This window comes from Chironomus tepperi, unplaced genomic scaffold (assembly GCF_022539635.2).
Source record: "Chironomus tepperi strain 1889 unplaced genomic scaffold, CSIRO-AGI_Ctep_v1 contig_161, whole genome shotgun sequence".
In the NCBI taxonomy this organism is placed as follows: domain Eukaryota; kingdom Metazoa; phylum Arthropoda; class Insecta; order Diptera; family Chironomidae; genus Chironomus; species Chironomus tepperi.
This window is the reverse complement of record NW_027226283.1, coordinates 1,359,681-1,381,881: the sequence shown is the minus strand read 5'-3', so window position 1 is coordinate 1,381,881 and position 22,201 is coordinate 1,359,681. Positions and strand designations below refer to the sequence as shown.

Here is a 22,201-nt window from a genome sequence, read left to right as displayed (position 1 = left end):
ATTCTAGTAGCATATCCTAGTTAATTAAGTTTTACATTATTGAATAAAAATCAATTAGTAAATTCAATAATAGAGTTCATTTATTTCACCTATCACTTCAAGTTTTGAGACATGTGGGAAGTTCATCAATTATAAATTTTTTAAAAGCATTGCATGCTCAATCTGCTTTATCGACATTGGTTTTTTCGAAGCGCTTTTTAGAAATAAAATTTGCAAGTTTTAGTAAGCTTTTATTCAGTAGAAAGATTGTAGAATACTTTCTGGTTGATAATTGCTATTAAAAGCTTTCTAATAAGTTTATTAACTAGATATTTTAAATTATCAATAGCAAAGCCCAAGTTTTTAAAGCTGAATTAGCAAAATTATTGTTTTAAGTGAAGGAAAAGTGGAAAAATTTGTTTTAAATAAAATCCTGATCAATTTTTAATATGCACACTATTGGACATTCAGAACTAATTGGAAGGATTCTTAGTGAATAATTTAAATGATTTTTAATGACGCAGTGCTAAAAAAACAACCAGCAATAAAAGAAATAAGCTTAAATACGTTCAAATTAAGCAAAAAAAATCCTTATTTTTAGTATCCAGCCCAAGAACTTTTGCGCATGTATAGATTTTTTCTCTTCTCCCTTGACGTAAAAAATAAAATTGTATATTTCTTCACCAAAAATCAAGAACAGTGAACGGAAAAAGTTTGTTTTGCTTTATTATACTCCTTAAATAATTTAAAGCTTCAATAAGTGCTCAAAAAAATCTGCCAAAATGGCATGGGGATTTTGGTCTGCAAGTACAGTCTCTGACCGAGGACGTTCTCCACGAAGAATAACAACAACATCATCTACACTTCATTATCAGTCTCATCAGCCACAATACACCATTGCAATGAATAAAACTATTCAGCAAGAAGAAAAGAGCAATTTCCATATGACAATGATACCAACACCACAACAGCAACAAAGTCTACAGCAGCAGCAGCAGCCAAAACAAAGCGCAATGAATTCTGTTTGTGGTAGTCCATGTCAAAGTACGTGTCATAGTCCAACTTGCAATAGTCCATCATGCAGTGGAACTACAGGTAAGAATAAAAATCAATGAAAATTCATGAATTTCTTCGTTCAATAATACAGTTTTGTGATGAAAATTACGTTGAGGAAATTTCCAATTCAATGTGAGGATTTGCCACATTTCTGCATTGTGGAAATTGCACTAACCATTAGACAAACTAAGAGATATATGTTATAATGCTATATTAATATTGATACAAAGTTTAAAATGATGAGTTATAAGCTTGTAGTGTTTTATGGCACAAAAACATGTACACTTTTATTGATTTAATCCAATTTTAAATGAGAAATTTCAATTTAATAGAATCACCTGAGCCTCAACAATGTCACGATTGTCAGGAGCCGCAATGTCAATATAATCAGCAACAACAACAACAGCAACAGCATATTCAACAACAACAACAGCAGCAGCAGCAGCTTCATATTTCACAAGAACAAATTCATCTCCCACATATACATCAGATTCATTATACTTATTCACGTCGAACATCATTGGATAGCAATGCAATCGATGTATGAATTTATGGATATATTCCTATGATAGAGATTTTTAAATATTGATTATTGAATTTTGTTTCATTGAAGTTATTTTCATCATGTTCATTTAAATTATATTGAATTTCTTTTTCTTGAAATTTTAGAATCAACTGACGGATCTGATTTGTAAAGCCGTTCAGCCATCGATTCAGTCTGCAACTAATACTCTGACTAGAAATGCTTCACTGAGAATGGGCGATTTAGGCGATTATGCAATTCCTCAAGCTATGCATCATCATATTATAACTACGGCAAAATCTAATTCTTCATTAATTCGCTGTGGCTCATGTCCAGGTTCAACAGGAGTATCTCGAAGAGGTTCCAGTTCAGAATCTAGTCCTGCTGGAACAGTCGAAAATGCAAGTGTCATAGGTGGTAGTGATGGCATTAGCATGTGTAGAATTGGATCAGGATATTATACAGATACTACAGCACATTATGATAGGATGCCAATACCAATTCCAGTTGTTCCTATCAATCCTCACATTAGTAGTTTGCATTCCGAAGACGAAATAGAACCGGCTTATGCTACTGTTTTTCCTAATACTGCAATTAACATGCCACAACCTAATCAGCAAATGTCTTATCAAACAGAAGATCGTAGTATTTATCGTCGAGGTGCCCGTAGATGGAGAAAGTTATATAGAATTAATGGACACATTTTTCAAGCAAAACGATTTAATCGAGTGAGTATGAAATTATTTAAAACAGTGATATGAAGCACAAAAGATCAACGACAATATTTGTTAGCAATGTCTCTATGAAGCAAATTTTCAAATTTATTGTTAAACACCATAGTAGTGACAAATCAAGCATGCATTAAAGACTTTCTAAATATTTTCGATGAAAATTCCAGTGAACAGATGCTTTCAAAAGAACTTTTAGCATGTTTGAAGTACTTTCAATGAATATGAATAGAAACATCCGCTTAAATTTCAATCCTATTCATTCAAAAACCGTCTAAAATTAACTCAAAAATTTAAATGTTCATTCCTGTCAATCTAATATAAATGAGAAAGCAAAAATGACAAATATCAAGTTTGTCTAACTAAACGAATAAATAATATAAATACCTGGTTTGATAGCACGTAAAGCACAAACCTTATGCACTTCGTCACTAATTATTCTTTCTAGATGCAAAGCTGTTTTGTAAATTTTGTATTTATTTTTCCATATGTTTTCCTTTATGTTATGAAAAACAAAAGAAAGCATTTTGCACATTTTGTCACGATCGTATCTGGGGCTTGGGTAAGCAAGGATTCAAATGTATACAATGCAAATTATTGGTACACAAAAAATGTCATAAACTGGTGCAAAGACCATGTGGAAAAGATTACAGTGATATCACTACTGACAGTGGTGAGGTAAGTAAACTTTATGTACTTAAATTATAATTATTGATATAGGAACAAGGATTTAATAATTTATTCAATTACATTATTAATATAGGAACTAAATGGAAACAATGAAGCACCAGCATACACTTATCACTGTGACTTGTCGGATTGTAGTCAAAATTATATGTCCGATCAAGAGATTGACTGTCAAACTCCAATACAAAAGCAGTACTCATTAGATGACTTTGAGTTGATTAAAGTTATAGGGAGAGGCAGCTACGCAAAAGTATTGATGGTTGAGCTCAAAAAAACTCGACGAATTTATGCGATGAAAGTAATCAAGAAAGCATTAGTAACAGATGATGAAGACATTGATTGGGTTCAAACAGAAAAGCACGTTTTCGAAACAGCTTCTAATCACCCATTCCTTGTTGGTTTACATTCATGCTTTCAAACACCTTCACGACTGTTCTTTGTTATTGAATTTGTTCGGTAAGCATTAACATTTTATTATTTTGTACTGATTAGCATTATTTACTTAATTCATCAATCAACATTATAATTATAGGGGAGGAGATTTAATGTTTCACATGCAACGACAACGAAAACTCCCTGAAGAGCATGCTCGATTTTATGCGGCGGAAATTAGTTTAGCTCTTAATTTTTTGCATGAAAAGGTACGAAATATCAACAAATTGTGAATTAAATGATTTAACGAATTTAATTCTAGGGAATAATATATCGAGACTTGAAACTTGACAATGTATTGTTAGATCATGAAGGTCACATTAAGCTTACCGACTACGGAATGTGTAAGGAAGGCATTGGCCTTGGCGATAAAACTTCTACTTTCTGTGGAACACCGAATTATATAGGTACATACAATTGATTTTTATTGCATATTCAAGGCTTTATTTTAATGTCATTCTTATTTCAAACAGCACCGGAGATATTACGTGGTGAAGACTATGGTTTTAGTGTTGACTGGTGGGCGCTTGGTGTATTGTTGTACGAAATGCTATGTGGGCGTAGTCCATTCGATGTCTCTGGAATTGAACATACAGAACTAACAACAAATTTATGTCAATCAAGAAAACGTCGAAGTATTCATTCGACATCATTCCTTCAAACAACTGAAGATTTCTTATTCCAAGTTATACTAGAAAAAGCTATTCGAATTCCACGATCTTTAAGCGTAAAGGCTGCATCTGTCTTAAAAGGATTTTTGAACAAAAACCCTGATGAAAGATTAGGGTGTCAAGAAAACGGATTTTTGGACATTATTAATCATCAATTCTTTAAGACTATAGATTGGGAAATGGTAATGTCTATTTTTATTTATAAATCCCATATAAATGTTAATGCTTTTATTTTTCTTCTTTCAAAGTTGGAACAAAAACAAGTAATGCCACCGTTCCAGCCAAGATTAGAAAATGAAAGAGATTTAACAAACTTTCCTCCTGAATTTACGGATGAGCCAGTTCAACTGACACCGGACGAAGATAGAATAATAGATAAAATAGATCAATCCGAATTTGAAGGATTTGAATATGTCAATCCATTACTAATGACATTTGATGATTGTGTTTGACATAACACAAATTGCCAATATCATCCTAACTACCCAATTCAGGTTTGTTAAATTTTTCATGAATATTTCGAATGAAAATTTTAATTAATTTGGTTGTCATAATTCAATCAACAGTGTTATGAGGATTCCAGTGAATACGATTCCGTTGCTGATGAGATGAATTTACTTCATATGCGTGAAGTTCAACAAACGCCACAAAAAAGTTTGCTTCAACACATGTTTTGTCTTCCCTTAAATTGATAGAAAATCTAAACATAATTTAGAGCAGTTTCTTCGTTTTTTTGTTTGTTGAGATCTTTTATCTAAGTAGCTATTTGGAAAGATGTAAGATTATTTTGAGTAAATAAGAGCAATCGAATACAAACGTAGCGATTCTAGGAGTAGAAAAGTGAAATTAATAAAAAGTGCACTTTTAAAATATCGCTGAAATCCAGAAGATAGAGATTAGATCCAAGAATCTTTCTGGATGGTGTGCCAAGTACATAAGCTAACGTTAAAGTAATATTAATAATATATGAATGATTACAACTATTTTGAAAATCTAGCTCTAAAGAAAAATAGACATGAGTTTCATACAAGAACTGATCTGTTAAAAACGAAATATCGAATTAATTAAACTACCTATAAAGAAATTTAAACAATTTATCTTGCATTTCTAGACTATTGAGCTCTGACAAAAGCACTACGCGCAAAATATTCTTTAATTCAATATTACAATATAAGCATAAATGTTTTGTGTTATGCTTCAATATAAATCCTTTAATATAAATGAGGCACTAAGGATTTTCTTTAATTTAACATGAGCGCAAAATCTTAGATGAATCAAAATTATCGTTATTAGTGACAAAATTTTGTGAAAAACTTTATAAAACTCCTAAAAGGTGTTTTTTTGTTATTTTAGAATCAAATTTTAAAAAAAATCGTAAATCAAATTTATTTAATAAATTTTGCAGCGGATTTCTTTAATAGCTTGTAATTTGAAAGTTTTAAACAGTATAGCTACGGAAATTCGCTGCAAGTATATGTAACAAAAAGTATTTTGAGTCAATTTGAAAATCCATTATAAAGGAATGATTGAAAATATAGGAAATGCTATAAAGTGCCTATGGCCTTTATCAACTTTTAAACTTTCTAATCTCTAAGGTTTAGCAAAAAATGAAAATTCTTTTTGCAGTATGTATGACTAATTCAATCATTTGGTCGGATCGAATATGTGAGAACAAAGGAAATAATCACTTAAAAACTTTCTAACAAATGTGTATATATACTTATATCGTTTTATTGAATAAGATATAACCTCTAATGGTTCATTTTATTCCAATTTCCAATTATGGTTTACTATTTAAAAAAAGATTTTAGACTAAATTTAATAGAAAAAACGTGAATAAACGAATTATCGAATAGTAGGTACAATCCCGGAGTTATCAAAAAATGTTAAAGAATATAGTTATACATATATCTTAAAAATCGATTTTAGATTTCAATTTATATGATTTAAATAGCATAAATTATTCTTGGTTTAATTCGAAAAAGATCCCAATTTAAATAAGAAATTGATTTTTTTAATTTATATTCTCAAAAACTTATTTTTTTTAAATTGCACAATAATATTTAAATAGTGCGATGAACAAAAAACAGGAGTGTGAAACAGGAGGTAAATGTTATCTGAAATTTCAGTTTCGTCAATAATTGATTAATATCAAGTGTTTGCATAATGAACTGAAATGTTTTTTTGGACATATTACTCCTCTTGCACTGTACGAAAGAAACGTCCAAAAATTTATATTACCTTACAATATATATGTGTTGCACGTCTATGTTGCAGTAAAACTAAAAGAGCTTACTCTATAAAAAATTGTGAGGAACCTTGTGGCAATTGATTGCCAAAGAAAAATTGTCACTCGATTCTTATTGAATTTTTATAGCAGAAAGCATTCACTCGTGCGATACAAATGAAGAAAGCTCCACCACGGAGCTTTTATGGCTCTGCTAAATCTCTTTTATTAAATGGAAGGCGGCTCCGTTTGGTGTCCATATGGCTGCCAAAAATAGATGGTTTACATTTGCTGTTAATAAAAGAGTTGTAGCGGAGTGACGGAGCCTTCTTAATTTGTGTCGCTCGGATCATGAAATCAGTAAAAAAAATTTCAACTGTTTATCAAAAAATAGGTAAAAAAAATTATATGAAAATTAAATTTTTCTAATAATCTAAATATGTGAAATTACTAGGTATAATAAAAAGAAAAATTAATCACAACAAGACTATATTAACTTGAAAAATTATAGAAAATTTTATAAAATATTGCACTCAAATATTTATTCAGGACAAAAAAAAAAAATTAAATGAATTTAGTATAATAAAAAAAACTACAAACTTAAGTTTAATTTTAAAAATTGGAAATACTTAGTTGAAAACGAAAAGTTTTAAAAATTGTTCTAATTTATCTATTAAGTTATGTGATTTCATAAAAAAGTATTGTTAATTGTAGAATTGCTATTGTCAAATTTAAAAGTTCGGTTTTATAAAAAAAACACGTGTAAATTCTATTTTTAAAAATAATTTTTAATAAATAAGCTTTGAAGCAGCAGGATCTCAAAACGGTACTCTAATCGTCAATAAATGCTATTTTATCTCAACATTTATCGATATTATTCCCATAAGAATTATCAAAATTCAGTTCTCTTACAGCTAAACACAACATGTTTTATTCATAGAAATGAAGATTCCGATAGAAAACGTGTGTTCTTCCTACCATCTGAATAATGCATATTTCTGAGTAATTGAATTGGCTAACTGTCAAGTTTAAAAAAAAAAATCAGGAATTTACTTTAGATTTTCCACAAAACGACAATATAAATTCATTCATTTAATAGATATTCTGCATCAAAGAGAATTAAACAACGGTTTTTGAAATCCAAAGGAAGTAATTGACAATGGGAAATAAGTTAGACATGCGCTAACATTCCATGTTCCCATCATCAGATGAAACATTGAGGCTTTCTCTTTTGGAAGTCAGTTATATAGAATACTTTGAGACGTGCGGATATCTAAGGCATTTTTCTAATGAAATTTATTTTCGAAAAATATTTTTTATGCAAGAAAGAATCAAGCGAACAAATTTACAAGAACTGTATGAAATAAGGAATCGGAAGCTGGATCTTATTAGATTTGTTTAAAGTCTTTTACACAATTATCATCAGTTTATAAATAAAATAATGAGTGTGCGGAAAATACTTCGGATAATAGTTCTCCTATTTTTCTTGTCATGCAATAATGAATTTCCATTTTGCCTTAATATTTTTGCTCATGGTAAATTTGATTATGTATATCAATCAAAATTAAATATCATTAACCATATAATTAATTTGTGATTTAACATCACCAGTTGCAAAATGTTCTATTTTTCCTAAAAACATTTGATACAAGTTCTGCATACCTAGTTGACCTAGCATGCGAACAAACGCTTCTTCTTATCTCATACTAATAAAGATTATTCATAATATTTATTAAAGCCAAGACAGATGTAGTCAACAAACCATATTTCGGTGAAAATGCTCAAAACATAACAGCTGTGGTAAACGAATCTGTAACGTTGAAGTGTACCGTTAAGAATAAGGGCAATAGAACCGTAAGAATCTTTCCCAAATATTAGCTTTTTATCTATTTTATATTTTTATGAATCCTTACGCACATTTTAATAGATCTCATGGATAAGAAAGCATGATCTTGCAATCCTCACATCAAATACATTTGTGTATACAACCGATGCACGTTTTTCCGTTATTCACATTTTGGAATCCAATAACTGGGATCTTCGAATAAAGCCTGTAAGCCTAAAGGATAGCGGACTTTATGAATGCCAAGTCAATACGGAGCCAAAGATAAATTTTCCAATTGTTCTTGATGTCATGAGTAAGACGAAGAATTTTAAAACAAATTATGTATAGCATAAATAACTTATTCTATATTTAATTAACAGATGATTCTGATATTATGGAGGAAGGAGGACAGAAAATTAGCAGTCGTTATGAAGGAAAAGGTAAAATGAAAATCCTTATATTCATAATTTTATTAATATTCATGATAATTTGTTAATGTGCCATGAGAATAGTGGATGAAAATCAAGAAAATTCAATGTTTAGTTTTCCTATCATTAATATAACTTATAGCTCATTTCCGAGATGGAATTATTTAATTTGAAGGATTTTCCGAGATTAGTTTAATTTTATAAAATTAATCTTAATCCCATTAAAACATCTCGTTAAAAATGTCCGACTAGATGCCTTATCTAAATGTTTAATGGATTTAAAGGAAAAGCTCTGAGGCCAAAAACCATACAAATTGAACCCTTATAAGATTCCATGACTAGATCTTTTTTTGTTCAATTGCTAATTAGAGGATATTGTATATATGGTAATTTTCAGCTCGGACGGGGTCGTATTGGATTGAAATTGGTAGGTTCATACGTTATCTGATTTCACTGATATTCTGTGAATCTGAGATTTATTTTTACTTTTTTGTCAGTCATCATAGTCTCAAAATAATTTGTTTGAACTTTCTCACTTGAAATGATTAAAATTTCAAGGGTTTTATTGTTATAATTTGTATAAGAATTTTCTGGCAAATTTTCTACGAAGAAGCACCAAAATGAATTTTGGAGAACTAAACACTTAAAAACGGAGTGTTTGAAATATTTTAAGAAGAAAATAGCGTCAGTTCATGAAATATTTCGTACCTGGCAGGAATTTTTTTTATAAAATATTTATGAAGAGGTATATAAAATATTTTATTATGTGCTTTCATACTTTTATTTTTTAAAATAATAACAGTGCCAAGAGCAAAAATTGTTGGCCCTCCAAATATTCAAGTACCAAAAGGCAGCACCATTTCACTAACTTGTTCTGTAGATCTTCAAGCATCATTAATACTGTGGTGAGCAATAAATTATGTCAAAACAAATTGTCTTAGTCATTCTAGATTCTTGTTACATTTTTTTCTCTCTCCTTTTTTGTTACTTTCGCTTCATATAAAATATTATTGTCTTCTTTCTATCCTTTTCATTCTTCTATTCCTTCTTATATGCAAAAGGTATCACAATTCTACTATTGTCGACTATACAAGAGGAGGGATTAACTTGGAAAACGAAAAGAGTAACGAGGGAATGACAAGTCGCCTATTGTTAACTAGAGCAAATTTCAAGGACACTGGTAATTATACATGTGTCGCAACACATATAATGGATGCTGCATTCTCGCAATCTTCTATGATGATTATACCTGATTCAGTATCTGTTAAAGTTCTATAAGAATGTAATAAAATTTATTTGTATGTGAATTAAATAAAGAAATGGTTTTAAATTTTCAATTATAATTAGTTCCACTAGCTTTAGATATAAATCTAATTAAAGTTTTTAAATGCTGAAAGACACATCGAAATTTAATTAAAAAGTTTAATTGCTGATGACATGCAAGTAATCTCAGTGCATCTTGTTTCATTCATAAAATACCGGTTTCTGTTATTAAGCATGCTTTAATCTGGCATTAAAGCTTTCTATTGCTAATTTTGTCATTCATACAATATTTACGTGAGATCCATTCTGAGAATAAATGCTTAAGCAATTTCCATGAAAAAGGTTTTAGGAAGCTCACAAGAGTCATTTCCTTGACTAATAAATGGACAAAGAGATGAACTAATTTATTAATAAACAGTTCTATAGAAAGTGTGCCAAAAAGGACAACATACAACAAAACTATAATATGTGATGATTCCATTAACTCTTGACATCCCGTGAAAACAAATCTTTCTCATACCTTCCGTCTATTTGTTTTTTTGCTACTAAAACTTTAGTTTATCGAAGCTAATTTTTTATTTTGGCATATAAAACGGAAAAAAAGTTACTTCTCTTGTTTTGGGTTGCTTATGTTCTATTCGCATCATTATACACTTTATAAAAATCTCTTATTAAATTGGATGGACGTTTGCGCATTTTCTTCACGCGGTCAATATGACAGCGATGATGTTACATGCTAAATATGAGAGAAAACGACCCGAAGAGAGGAAACAGGAGCATAGCATTGGAAAAAGAGCAAAAAACTATTGGAAAATTGAAAAAAAAACATTGTTCATGCTCTCATTTTAGCTGACACACATCAGAACATTTTCCCTGAAGGTTTTTTGAGTCAGTAAGGGTTTTGGTTTTCATGATTGAAGTTTAACCTACAAAACTCGCAAAATATTGTTAGATTTGCAAAATAAAAAATGCAAGAAGAAAAACAAAAGAGAATGTACAGTATAAAAGTGTGAATAATAATAATATGGAAGTACAACAATATCAAGATTTCTGCAAGGGTTACTTTGTCAGTAATATTTTTTGTTTGTTTATGCGATATGAATTGATAATGAGGAACATTGTGTGCTCAATTGATTCACAAAAAAATTCGTGGTGAGCAATAAGAGGCAATTCGCTGATAATTTGAAAGACGCTTCGCATGTCTATGGAAAGTTAATATGAAATTGTGTGTATCATAATAAAGAAAATAAATAGGCACATAATATATATCTTCATAATGGAATCGACAATATTAATCAAAAGAATCATATCAATAATAACCTATTGGATGCTATTCAATATCCTGATTATTCTTTGTGATCTAGATATCAATACAAATAATGCAAAAACAAATTATAATACACTCGGATTAAACCACACAAATGGTAAGTTTAATCAATTTCTTTAAATATTTTATGTCAACATTTCAGACATGATACATGTATTAGGCATTTGCAATATACAAAATAAATAATAAATCAACGGAAAATATCTTATTTTGTTAACAATGCTTTAAATTTTTTTTTGGGATCCCACTGGGTAAAATAAGCAGATTAAAACAGTAAAAAGCATTAATCATTCAACAATATAGTGAGAGTTGAAAAAGAGCTTATACAGTCAACGATGGCAGGCAGTAGAATGGGCTGCATATAATGCTTAATTTTGAAACAATTGTTTAAATTTTAGAACGAAAGAAGGAAAGGGAAAATGTGAGAGAATTGCAAGATTATATAAATTAATATAATTAAATATGTGTATAACTTACTAAGATGAGAAAGTAGATACAGACAAGCATTTTGCTCACAGGGGCATTATGGATTCAGTGAAATATCATTTTTCTTGTAAATTAATTTCATAAATTGAATGTAATCAATGTTCAAGGCATTTAACATCTAATTCACTAAAATAGCATAATTAGGAAAAATTTCTAGAATTTTAATCAAGTCTTTATTACCATAGACGAGTTGGGTTGGTTTTTGACAAGGATATGGGTTACTTTTGTTTTAATCCTTTTTTTCGACAAGAAAAAACGAAGATATTTTATGGATGCTTAAAAAGGTATCGATTGGTGTTTAAAATACTGATAAAACTTTGCTCTTTTCTATTCTTTGTTTCTCGATGAAAAGAAAATGTTTTGTTTCTAGATTGATTTAGATCTTTAATATCTTTATTGTATTTTGCAATCTGTCTACTGTTTATTTGTTAACCAACCTCATTTATTCATAGAATTGTGGTCAGACCATTGTTATAATATGAAAAGCATTTCAAGACATTGTTTCATGTGAAAGAAAATTTTAAAACTCAACACCAACGAGAGGAGGCAGTTATTGCGATGATTTTGTTGAAATTTTAATATCAGCAAAGACTGTAGAATTTTGTCTTTTTTTCCTTTAGTCATGCTTCTGTTTTACATTAATTTAGACTTTTTTATATTCAAGTACCTTAGCACGCTTTTAGACTTTCTCTTTCGCTAGATTATCACCCAGATCAAAGGATTTTTGGTTTGTAATTAATAATTCATAAAAGCACTTGATTTTTACAACCGTGAGTGTAAAAGTAAATACTTGATAACACATACACAATACTTGGAAACTAAAACGTTAATCTGCGAATGTGGCACTGACGTCATTTCACCTTCTTACCCCAAAACTTTTTTTATACCTAAAGTGAGACAATTATCGAATACAAAATAACTGGGTTCCTCGATAAAAATCAATATAATGAGTGACTGAAATCACGGTAGCTTTCAGTAGTTAATTGCAAAAAAACTGCTTTTCACCTTAATACAAGAGTCTTGTCAAGGTTAGCAGAATAAAGGTACACATTAAGATTTAATAATGTCATATTTGTTTAAAAACATGTGCAAAATAGTCATTAGCAATAAAGAAAGACATCAAGCAGTGCTTAATAGCAACATTCAATTCCAAATAAGTACACAAATTCTAATTAAAGGTAATCTATAAACGTATGCAAACACAACATCCAAATGAGAGGGTAGAAACGTTTTCAACTAGAAAGAGAGAGAGTCAAGAAGAGGAAATGGAATGATAAGTATTTCTGAAAGGTACTTTCGTTATACATTCAACATGAAGTATCGAGACAAGAGATGAAAGAATAAAAAATTGGCATGCAAAAATACGCGAATTTCTCAAAAATCATAATGTTAGAAATTCAGGAATATTTCATCTCTTTGAAGTTAGTAACTGTTGCAAGGCAAACAGTCATATAGACAAAGCGCTTTTTACGTTTGATATATGAAGATAAAATGCTTGAATAAATCGTATATCTAATCATTTCATTGTATTGTGTAATACAAAATTCGATCAATAACAATGATATAGATTCATTGGTATTTTTGTATAGGTAAGAAGCTCATCTCAGCAGAATTTAATCACAAGTGTGAGAATCGAGAGGGTGCTATAAAGGAAATGTGAGAAAACTACATATACCTGCTGCGAAGTAGATGGGAAATTGAGCAACAAAAAAGGCGGAAGGAAGAAAAGAGAATACCAATAAAAAATGAGAAATGCCAAGATTATACCGACCGAAAACAAAGTGAAAGGCTCTTTCAACATAATTGTTCATTTTTCAAGATTCATACTAGATGCCGTTTTGTAGCATTGCGTGTTGAATGAAAAAAACTCATATTTCATTTTGTAACAATATTATTCATATTCATATTCTACCTCCCCCAAACCTTCAATTTTTATATGTGCAATATTATGTGTAAATCTTAAAAAATTATGAACCAAGAATATGAAAATAATTTTTTTTTCCTTTCTGTTGATACAGCCTTTCCTTGTTCGCACTGATTTAATCAAAATATATGTGAAGGTCGACGACGGCTTAATTTTCAACTGTATTTTTTTTTTTGCGAATAAATGTATGCCTACATATGAAAATTTTCTTCATTCTTAAAATTCTTTTTTTTCTTAAAAATTTATGATTAAAATTTTCATCACGTACACATGTTAAACATATAACTGTGAAATGTAACTTCTTTGGTCAGATCCTTATCAACATTGAGAGAAAATCTTAGGTAGGAAATTAATTTTATTTCTCGATCAATATTCTGCGCCACAATTCAAATTTAAAATAGGAATCTTTTTGAAGGGAACCGATTTCTAAGGGAACTAAGAGGCTTTTGAACAAATACAAGCTATTAAAAAAGTATCGTTCAATATCGTCGATATTTCAAAGCACGAAAATTCTATTATAATCTGAGTTTAGATCCATTTGAGACTTTTGCTTTTTTTCTTGCTCATTTTATAAAGTTTTACATAGAAAAAAAATAATCTTACATTTCCGTAATACTTTAAAATGGAAGGAAGCGAACGATAAAAACCTTGTTACCGTGGCTGTCTTTATAGACTTAAAGCGTGCATTCGAGACAGTAGATCGCATGTTATTGCTGCACAAATTACATCTGTATGGATGTGATGATAAAGTCGTAACTTGGTTCAAATCGTATTTTGATAACCGTTTTCAGCAGACACGGTTCGATGTTGCAATTTCGGATATTCAACAAATTGTTTTAGGACTTTCCCAGGGTTCAGTGTTAAGTTGTGCATTATTCTTAATATTTATTAACGATATCGTCAACGTGTTACAGTACTCAAAAATTAAAATTTTTGCTGACGATATGCTAATTTATATAAGTTGCAAATATACGGACCTTAGTAGTACTATCGATTTACTAAATGAAGATCTCACACGCGTCTTTAAATGGCTTTGTTACTGTAAGCTCACATTAAACATCGATAAAACAAAAGCAATGCTTATTACAAGCAATAAATCACTCACACTATGTAAGGCAATTGTATTTAATGAACAGGAATTAGAAATCGTAACAGAAATCAAATATTTAGGAATCATTGTCGATTCAAGTCTCACATTCAATAATCACTTAGATTATGTTCTAAAGAAGTTGAATGCAAAATTTTATGTATTGAAGAGATGTGCTCATAAGCTAGATTTTAAAAGCAAAAAGCTTTATGTAGCTTCATTAGTGAACTCGCACTTCAATTATTGTTCGTCAATTTTATTTTTGTTGAGTGATGCTCAGATAAATGAGCTACAAAAAGTAATTAACCGATTTGCTCGTCTGTTATTAAAGGCAGACTTTCTTACATCACGAGTTGACATGCTCGAAACTTTGAAATGGTTATCTGTTAAACAGACAATCTACCTTAATGTGATTTTATTTATTCACAGAGTGGCACTTGGACTTTCACCAGCCTATTTACAGAGACATTTGATAAAAGCAGGCGACCAACACCATTACTCAACCAGAAGAAACAACGAATACCAATTGAAGAACTATACTAAAGCATCATCACAAAATTCTTTATTTTACAACGGCTTAAAGCTATATAATAGTTTCATAACATATAAAAAGACAAGAACCTCAGACACGAAACTTTGCACAAAAGCAATTGCTATTGAATATGTAAAATCAAACTTCCCCCTTGAATAAATCCGGGAACCTATCATTAGTACATCAGACTCACGTGGTGCACCCATGTACAAACGATAGTCGCAGCATACTGTGATCGCAATCAGGCATTTATTAGGTAAAAGGTCTTATCCTTACTCCTGTCTTTAAGGTGCTCGTAAATGTAGATTGAGTATGTACAGTATTGCCAGCGTTTCGATAGATGCGCGATAATCACAGTATACACTAGACCGAAGGGTGGAATCATGTATATTGAGTGTGGCTGCAGAGTGGAAATTGTATCCAATTCGGACCCACCAGTATGCGCGAGTATTAAAGACATAAATCACCTTCTCGAGGGTGCTTTTTGGCAATACAGCGTTGATACTAAAGTGCTACAATGCAGCTCCGAATAGAAGAATACGAAGTATCTCAGAATTGTTTGAAGTATCTCAGAATTGTTTAAAGTTTCGTGTCAAATATGAATATTGAAATTAGTAAAGAAATATCAGAATTATACATATTTTATTGTTAATCAAATACCGTTGGTAATAAATTTATTATATTATATTATATTAAAATAATGGTTTTGTTGCAAGCAATTCTTGTTTAGGTTATGATTGTTTATGTACGTCTTATCATAGGCCTCGTAAACAAATTAGAATAATGTTCATTTTTCCCTCTTTTTTTTATTCTTTTCGTTCTCATGTTGCTGGCAAATAAAAGATTTGTAAATGGCTTTTCTCTTTCCTTTCTTTACATTTACTGCTTTACAATGCTCTTTTTCTGTGAAAAAGTATTTCTGTTATCATCATTTTTCTTCAATACTTTACGTCTATGAACGTAGATTCATCTGAAATGAAATTAAGTTACTTAAGGCGGTAATAGGGTAACTCGGTTCTATTTGTTATGTTTTTTTTTATTCATAAAATTAAATCATCTTTCTCTCAACATAAGCACCATCCCCTGGGAAAATCTTGAATGATGTAGACAATTTAAAATACTAAAAAGCTATTTTATGAATGAATAAAATTCTCTAATCAATATTTATTGATTAAAGCATACCCTCCTACCTTGAACTCAATAAAATGCAAATTTTGATCAGATTTTTTTTTGTAATTTAGAATTTTATTTTCCTTCATTATTTTGATAGATTTTTTTGATGATTCCTGTGAATTGCTTTCAATCAAGTTAATCCAACGGGGAACTTTTTTGCCCTCGGAAATTCACTCAAAATTGAAATAATCAAATTTTAATCACAGGATTTTTAAATTCTTTATTGATTAGTTATTAATGTAACCCAACTGAGTTCATAGCTAGACTGACTAGTTATAGTGTAATTGTGGTAGGTCTGGTTTGATTTAAACTTTTTCTTAATGGATTATTAAATGAATGAGATGTTTATTTATCCGAGTTCAAAAACAGACTGAACTTTTTACATGAAAAGGGGTTTTCAACTATGTACAATAAATATTATTCGAATCTTAAATAAACGTTATAAAAAGTTAGACATTATTCTGGGAACAAACACTTTGGATGTTATTGTTTGCACACTCATGATCATTTGCATTTTTTAAAGTCATTTTTGCTAAATTAAAAGTTAATTTAAGCAATAAAATAAATTGCGGGCAATTTGTCAAAAAACAGGTTGTCTGAGATCTCGTCCAGATGGCCAGCCTAAGTCTGCCAAGTACTTGAAATCTCGTTAGGACATTTTTTTGGCAAGAATCTAAAGAAAACTTTTGGAAAAAAATTCACTTATGCTACATTTAATAAATGCATTATGTCTTCACTTTTCATGAAACCATTCCAATTTTGAGATTAAAATTTTGTTTGACCGAATCACATATTTACTTGACTTGCGGTATATCATTTGTGCTGCGTACATATACAGTACATATTTATATAATTTAAGGAAAGCATTGAAAATAATTTTCTTCTGAAACTTTTGGTAATAATGATTTGAAATGAATGTTGGTAATAACACATTAATTACTTTGTTGTTAAACAACATTAATTTTGGGGCATTCCATTCAAAATATTGCCTAATGGCGCATTAGGATGTAATATAGCCATTTGAAAATTAAGTTTTAGATTTGATTGCATTCAATCATTTAAGGAAACATAGAACGTTGTGCATGCATGCATAATAATAATTGAATTTCTCAGGAAATTTATATATAGATGTAATTTTATTTATCAAATCCTATTTTGTATATATGAATCATATCGATAAATGAAATTTCATTTGATCTGTTTCAGAAATATTTTCTACTCTACAAAAAGAGCCATTTTTCGAGAATAATCAAAATCTAAATGTAACTGTATTAGAGAATGAATCTATCATATTGAAATGTGCTGTAAGGTTCAAAGGAAACAAAACGGTAAGTAATTTTCATCCTTGTAAGAAGATTAAATGACTAGCTGTTAAGAACCATATGTGAGGATTACGGCAATTGCTGAAAAGTCAACAAATATCAATAAAAACATTAATGAGATGTGTCATATAATGAATGAAAGACTTTCAATAAAAGAAATTTCAAAGAAATCTAGGAATGACAAGCATATTAAATTTTCCAAGTAATTTAGCAAATATACTGATCCAGTTCAAAAGTATAGAATCACTCTTTTACTGTGTGAAAAATCAAATCATATAGCGATACAATATACCACACAAAGGAATGAACATTCTACATCCCCTCGACATAATATCACATATAGTGAAATGTTTCTTTCTACGGAATGTTCATACACAAAGATATATATGTACATTATAAAACATTTTTATCACATTTATATGGCCGAAGAAAAGAAATAATAAATCATAAATCATTCTGTTATGGAGAATGTGAAATTTAAAGGAAGCCTCTTCTAACTCAGATTTTGTACATTTTTATTTTCATTTTCATTCTTTCTTTTATTCATGCTTCGCTGGTTTTGCGGCAACTGAAAAAAAAAGTTACGAAAAGCTCAAATAAAGAAGTACTCTACAATGACATTAAAATTTATAACTTTGAATTGAATGAAAATGTTTAGGGGATTTATAGGTTTTCATCTGTGTAAAATGGTTACAAAGATTTTTTATTCTGACGCGAAAATATGAAAATAATGATTTAAAGGCATGACAAAATGAGTTTTTTTGGGGTAGAGTGTAGAGTGGATAAGAAATATTTATATTAAATTTTGATAAGATCTAGTCATACTTTGAAGAACTCATGAAATTGTTTCAAAGGCCATTAACCTGAAATGTCTTTCAGATCTCATGGATACGGAAATCTGACCTGCATATTTTGACTTCCGAAAACTTTGTGTTTTCTGGTGATCAAAGATTTACTGTTTTGCATGACGACAACTCTAACGAATGGAATTTGAAAATTGATCATGTGACACTTAATGACTCTGGACATTACGAATGCCAATTGAATACACAACCAAAAATAAAAATATCAGTTCTTTTGGAAGTTACTGGTAAGATATAAATGTTTATTTAAACTTACGGCGACGACACTAAAATGTATACCTTTAGATTTTTCCAAAAAGGTCAAACTTGAAGGTAGCTTATTTAAATTTTTGATTAATTTTCGAATGAAATTAAGCTAAACATTTTTAATGCATGCTAACAAAATATTTTGACTCAAAAATTTCCCATAAACCGAAAAATTACAAATTTTAATAATTTAAAGCATTTATTAAAGAGCTTGCTTATCTAATGCCCGCATAGATTTCATTCATAGAAATATCTTTATATAATTAAAATCTCTAAACCTTTTTCTAGTTCCTGAAATACTTCAAGAGAGAATGATTGCATCTGCAAACAGTTTTGATGGAAAAGGTAAACTGATTACACAGAAGTAATTATCTTGAAAAAGGAATGATTATAATAAATTTTTTTCTTTTTGCTGCACATAGTGAAATTTGCTAGAATTCTAGGATCATCAGAAATACATGTAAAGATTGGTAGCACAATTTCCTTAACGTGCATGGTCAATCATCAGGTACCATCTATTCAATGGTATGTATGTAATATGCATTAAAGAAAATTGTGATGATTGTAATTCGTAAATATTATATCTGCTTATTTTTCAAAGGTATCATAACTCCCATGCCATTGAGTTTAATTCAAACAGGGGAGGTATAAATTTAGAAACAGAAAAAACTGCTGATGGCACAACAAGTCGACTCTTGCTGACAAGAGCTCAGTTTCGAGATAGTGGTAATTACACCTGTGTTCCTCATGGAGCCATTCCAGCATCTAGTCTAGTTCACGTACTCAATGGTAAGTTTCTGAATACCTTTAGAAATCATGACATATCGAATTTAATGTCGTGATAAATATCTTTAAAGGCGAGCATCCTGCTGCGAAATATACTAGCGGTGCTATTTCTATTTTTTCACCCACTATCACAATACCCTGTACCACCTTCTTGCTAATCTATCATCATTGTACAGCGAAGAAAATTCTCAAATCTTTTAGTAGATTTAGATGACTATAAAAGTGTATGTAGTGTAAAAATGAAATTGCTGTATTGAATAGCTTCATAATGATAACATTTCCTTTCTCTTTTCATACTTTGATTTTTATTAACTAAGTTCTTTTTGTATACTAACTGTAAATAAGACTGCTCATTTAGAAACATTTTTGTTACTAATGTCTTTTTTTATTAATAATAATTTTTATGTATAATACCATTACCATGTTACATGAATATACGAAAATTACTTTTGTGAAGAATACAACGATTGACTAACAAGCGACAAATACAGGATTTCTAATATTTTCCTTTTTAATTTTCTTTGTTAAAGCAATTGTTATGATAACATAATTAAACATTATCAAACTTTGAAAAATAAAAAAGATTTAGAAATTGAAGGAACAAAAGAAGCCCAAAAATTAAATTTATTTCTTTCAGAATTTTCAACAGCACAAATCCCTTCAATATATTTTTATGCACATATACATTTCTGTTATATCGTATTAGACTAAAGTCATTATTCAAAATTGAATTGGAGCAAGATTACTAAGTATGTTAGGGTTGTATAAACGACTGAATGCAGCAAATTCATATTAACATCAAAATATCCACAAGTAAATCCAAACGAGTGTTTCTGAATGAGAATTTTGGTGACAATAGTCTCAATCTTGATTGAGGTGTTGAAGGTGTTGATTCATATATGAAAAGATAAGAAAGCAAGACATCAAATATGATTTACTTTCGTATGTGAAAGGCTTATCATATTTACCTCGACTTTTTGATAAACATCTAGGATGTTATAATGACAGCATTCACATAGAAGCAACGAACAATCGTTTATGACTTTGTAAGAAGTTTCAGTTGAATGACATAAAAGGAAAATTGCCAATGATGACAACAATAGCCATAGCACAATTTCAATCAACTGGAAAATTGTAAAACTTTTTATAGCCACCATAAAGAAGGCGCAAAATGTGTTTAAAGTAATGTTTAAGAAAAATGAAGCTGAAATAAAAGAAGAAATTTATTTACAATAAAGTACAATTAGATACAGAAATATGCTGAAAGCAGAATAAATGTTGTATATTTTTTTTTTGATATTTCAACTTCTTATAAGGTTTTATAATAAAATGGGAGTGATTGAAACATGTTGTAAATTATGACGTGTTGTTAAGCTTACATAAGAAATCAAAATTCTCAAGAATTGTATCAGCTCTGATATTTTAATGGAAAGCTTTTTTAAAATATTCGTAAGAATGTGTACACAATAAACAGAGAGAGGATTTTTGAAGATTTGTTAGGTATATAAAAATATTGGACGAGAAATTTATATAAATATTTCTTAGAAGAAATTTGTTGAGAATTGTTAGGCAATTAAATACTCTGAGTATGCCTTTATTGATTCGAAAGTAAATACCTAAGTCAGCGGTAATTTTCGAAACATTAAGTTGAATTTTCTCAATATTTGATTTGTTAAAATGTTGGAAATCACATCCATGTACTTACTTAATGTAAAACTCAATAAAACGGAAAATGACTCGTTCAATATAGCATTTCATCGTAAATCATTGATATTTCACTAAAGCATGGCAGAATCGGAGATGAATACAAACCTCTTATGTCAATTACTAAACTCTCTGACTTTTTGTCTCCTAAATATGCCTTCAAAATAATGAAACGAGCTTTGATATTCCCAACCAGCATCGTATAGATAATTATTTCAACACTTAGAATAAGTACCAGCATTAAATAAATGCATTGACCCATATTGAAATTCTTGTTTAGAAAATTAAGTATCAAAAGCAAAGGAGATATGCTAATAAAGAGAACCAAGATTAATATTTGAACAGAAAAGCCTGAATGGCTTTTTGAATCGTTTGTGTAATGAAACGCTTTTAATAAGATATCAATATGATGTAGATGCTCCATTACATCCCAAAAGTTCTTCCTGTTTTTCATAAATACATTATGAAAGGAAGCCATTATAGTTGTGATGTATATGCAACTGCAATTTATACAATAAATTGAAGCAATGATTTTATCTGTCGTGTAATCAATGTTCATATAAATGAAAAAGCCCGACGTTAATATAGCGATTAGAAGAGATATGGAATGTATTAGACCGAAAATTTTGCTTTTCCCTTTTTCCAGATGAAATCCGAAGGCGTTTATAAAAATAATGAAAGGCAAGAATGGTACATTGCCTTTCAAAAGTTCCTTTTTCCTTGAAAACATCCTTTACTTTCACAGTGCTTCGATAAACTGGCTTTTGTTGTACATTCTACATAGAACTATATTTACCATGATATTTATTCCGTCTCTGTATATTTTTACAAGTTTACGCCTCATTAAACATTTAATCAATTTGTTGTGACGATGGAACCAAGTATGTATAAAGTATGTAGCACAGAAAACGAATTGTGTTAGCATAAAAATC

General features: G+C 29.7%; 2 protein-coding genes across 2 annotated transcripts; both read left to right on the top strand.

The window, feature by feature from the left end:
- The first annotated feature begins 291 nt into the window (after nt 1-291).
- On the top strand, nt 292-6,861 carry LOC139088326 (atypical protein kinase C-like). Its single transcript, XM_070637504.1, has 10 exons — nt 292-1,074; nt 1,368-1,576; nt 1,705-2,286; nt 2,806-2,964; nt 3,050-3,429; nt 3,506-3,614; nt 3,668-3,812; nt 3,879-4,258; nt 4,325-4,570; nt 4,643-6,861. The coding sequence occupies exons 1-9, from the start codon at nt 762-764 to the stop codon at nt 4,526-4,528; spliced, it is 2,481 nt and encodes an 826-aa protein (XP_070493605.1). The 5' UTR covers nt 292-761; the 3' UTR covers nt 4,529-4,570; nt 4,643-6,861.
- Nucleotides 6,862-7,572: 711 nt separating this feature from the next.
- Nucleotides 7,573-20,050, top strand: LOC139088134 (contactin-3-like). Its single transcript, XM_070637193.1, has 15 exons — nt 7,573-7,838; nt 8,042-8,157; nt 8,231-8,441; nt 8,509-8,568; nt 9,359-9,461; nt 9,618-9,819; nt 11,036-11,243; nt 17,555-17,676; nt 18,550-18,760; nt 18,819-18,845; nt 19,068-19,124; nt 19,202-19,304; nt 19,381-19,568; nt 19,637-19,789; nt 19,883-20,050. Exons 1-14 carry the CDS (start codon nt 7,745-7,747, stop codon nt 19,777-19,779), a joined length of 1,845 nt encoding a protein of 614 aa, XP_070493294.1. The 5' UTR covers nt 7,573-7,744; the 3' UTR covers nt 19,780-19,789; nt 19,883-20,050.
- The last annotated feature ends 2,151 nt before the right edge of the window (nt 20,051-22,201 follow it).

What these genes read in the sequence shown, in the direction of transcription:
- LOC139088326 (XM_070637504.1), top strand. Translation starts at nt 762, where the DNA reads ATGGCATGGGGATTTTGGTCTGCAAGTACAGTCTCTGACCGAGGACGT. An exon ending in TGGAACACCGAATTATATAG is followed by an intron (nt 3,813 to 3,878) that starts GTACATACAATT and finishes TATTTCAAACAG; the next exon opens with CACCGGAGATATTACGTGGT. An exon ending in AGACTATAGATTGGGAAATG is followed by an intron (nt 4,259 to 4,324) that starts GTAATGTCTATT and finishes CTTCTTTCAAAG; the next exon opens with TTGGAACAAAAACAAGTAAT.
- LOC139088134 (XM_070637193.1), top strand. Translation starts at nt 7,745, where the DNA reads ATGAGTGTGCGGAAAATACTTCGGATAATAGTTCTCCTATTTTTCTTG. An exon ending in CCTTAATATTTTTGCTCATG is followed by an intron (nt 7,839 to 8,041) that starts GTAAATTTGATT and finishes TATTTATTAAAG; the next exon opens with CCAAGACAGATGTAGTCAAC. An exon ending in TCTAGTTCACGTACTCAATG is followed by an intron (nt 19,569 to 19,636) that starts GTAAGTTTCTGA and finishes ATATCTTTAAAG; the next exon opens with GCGAGCATCCTGCTGCGAAA.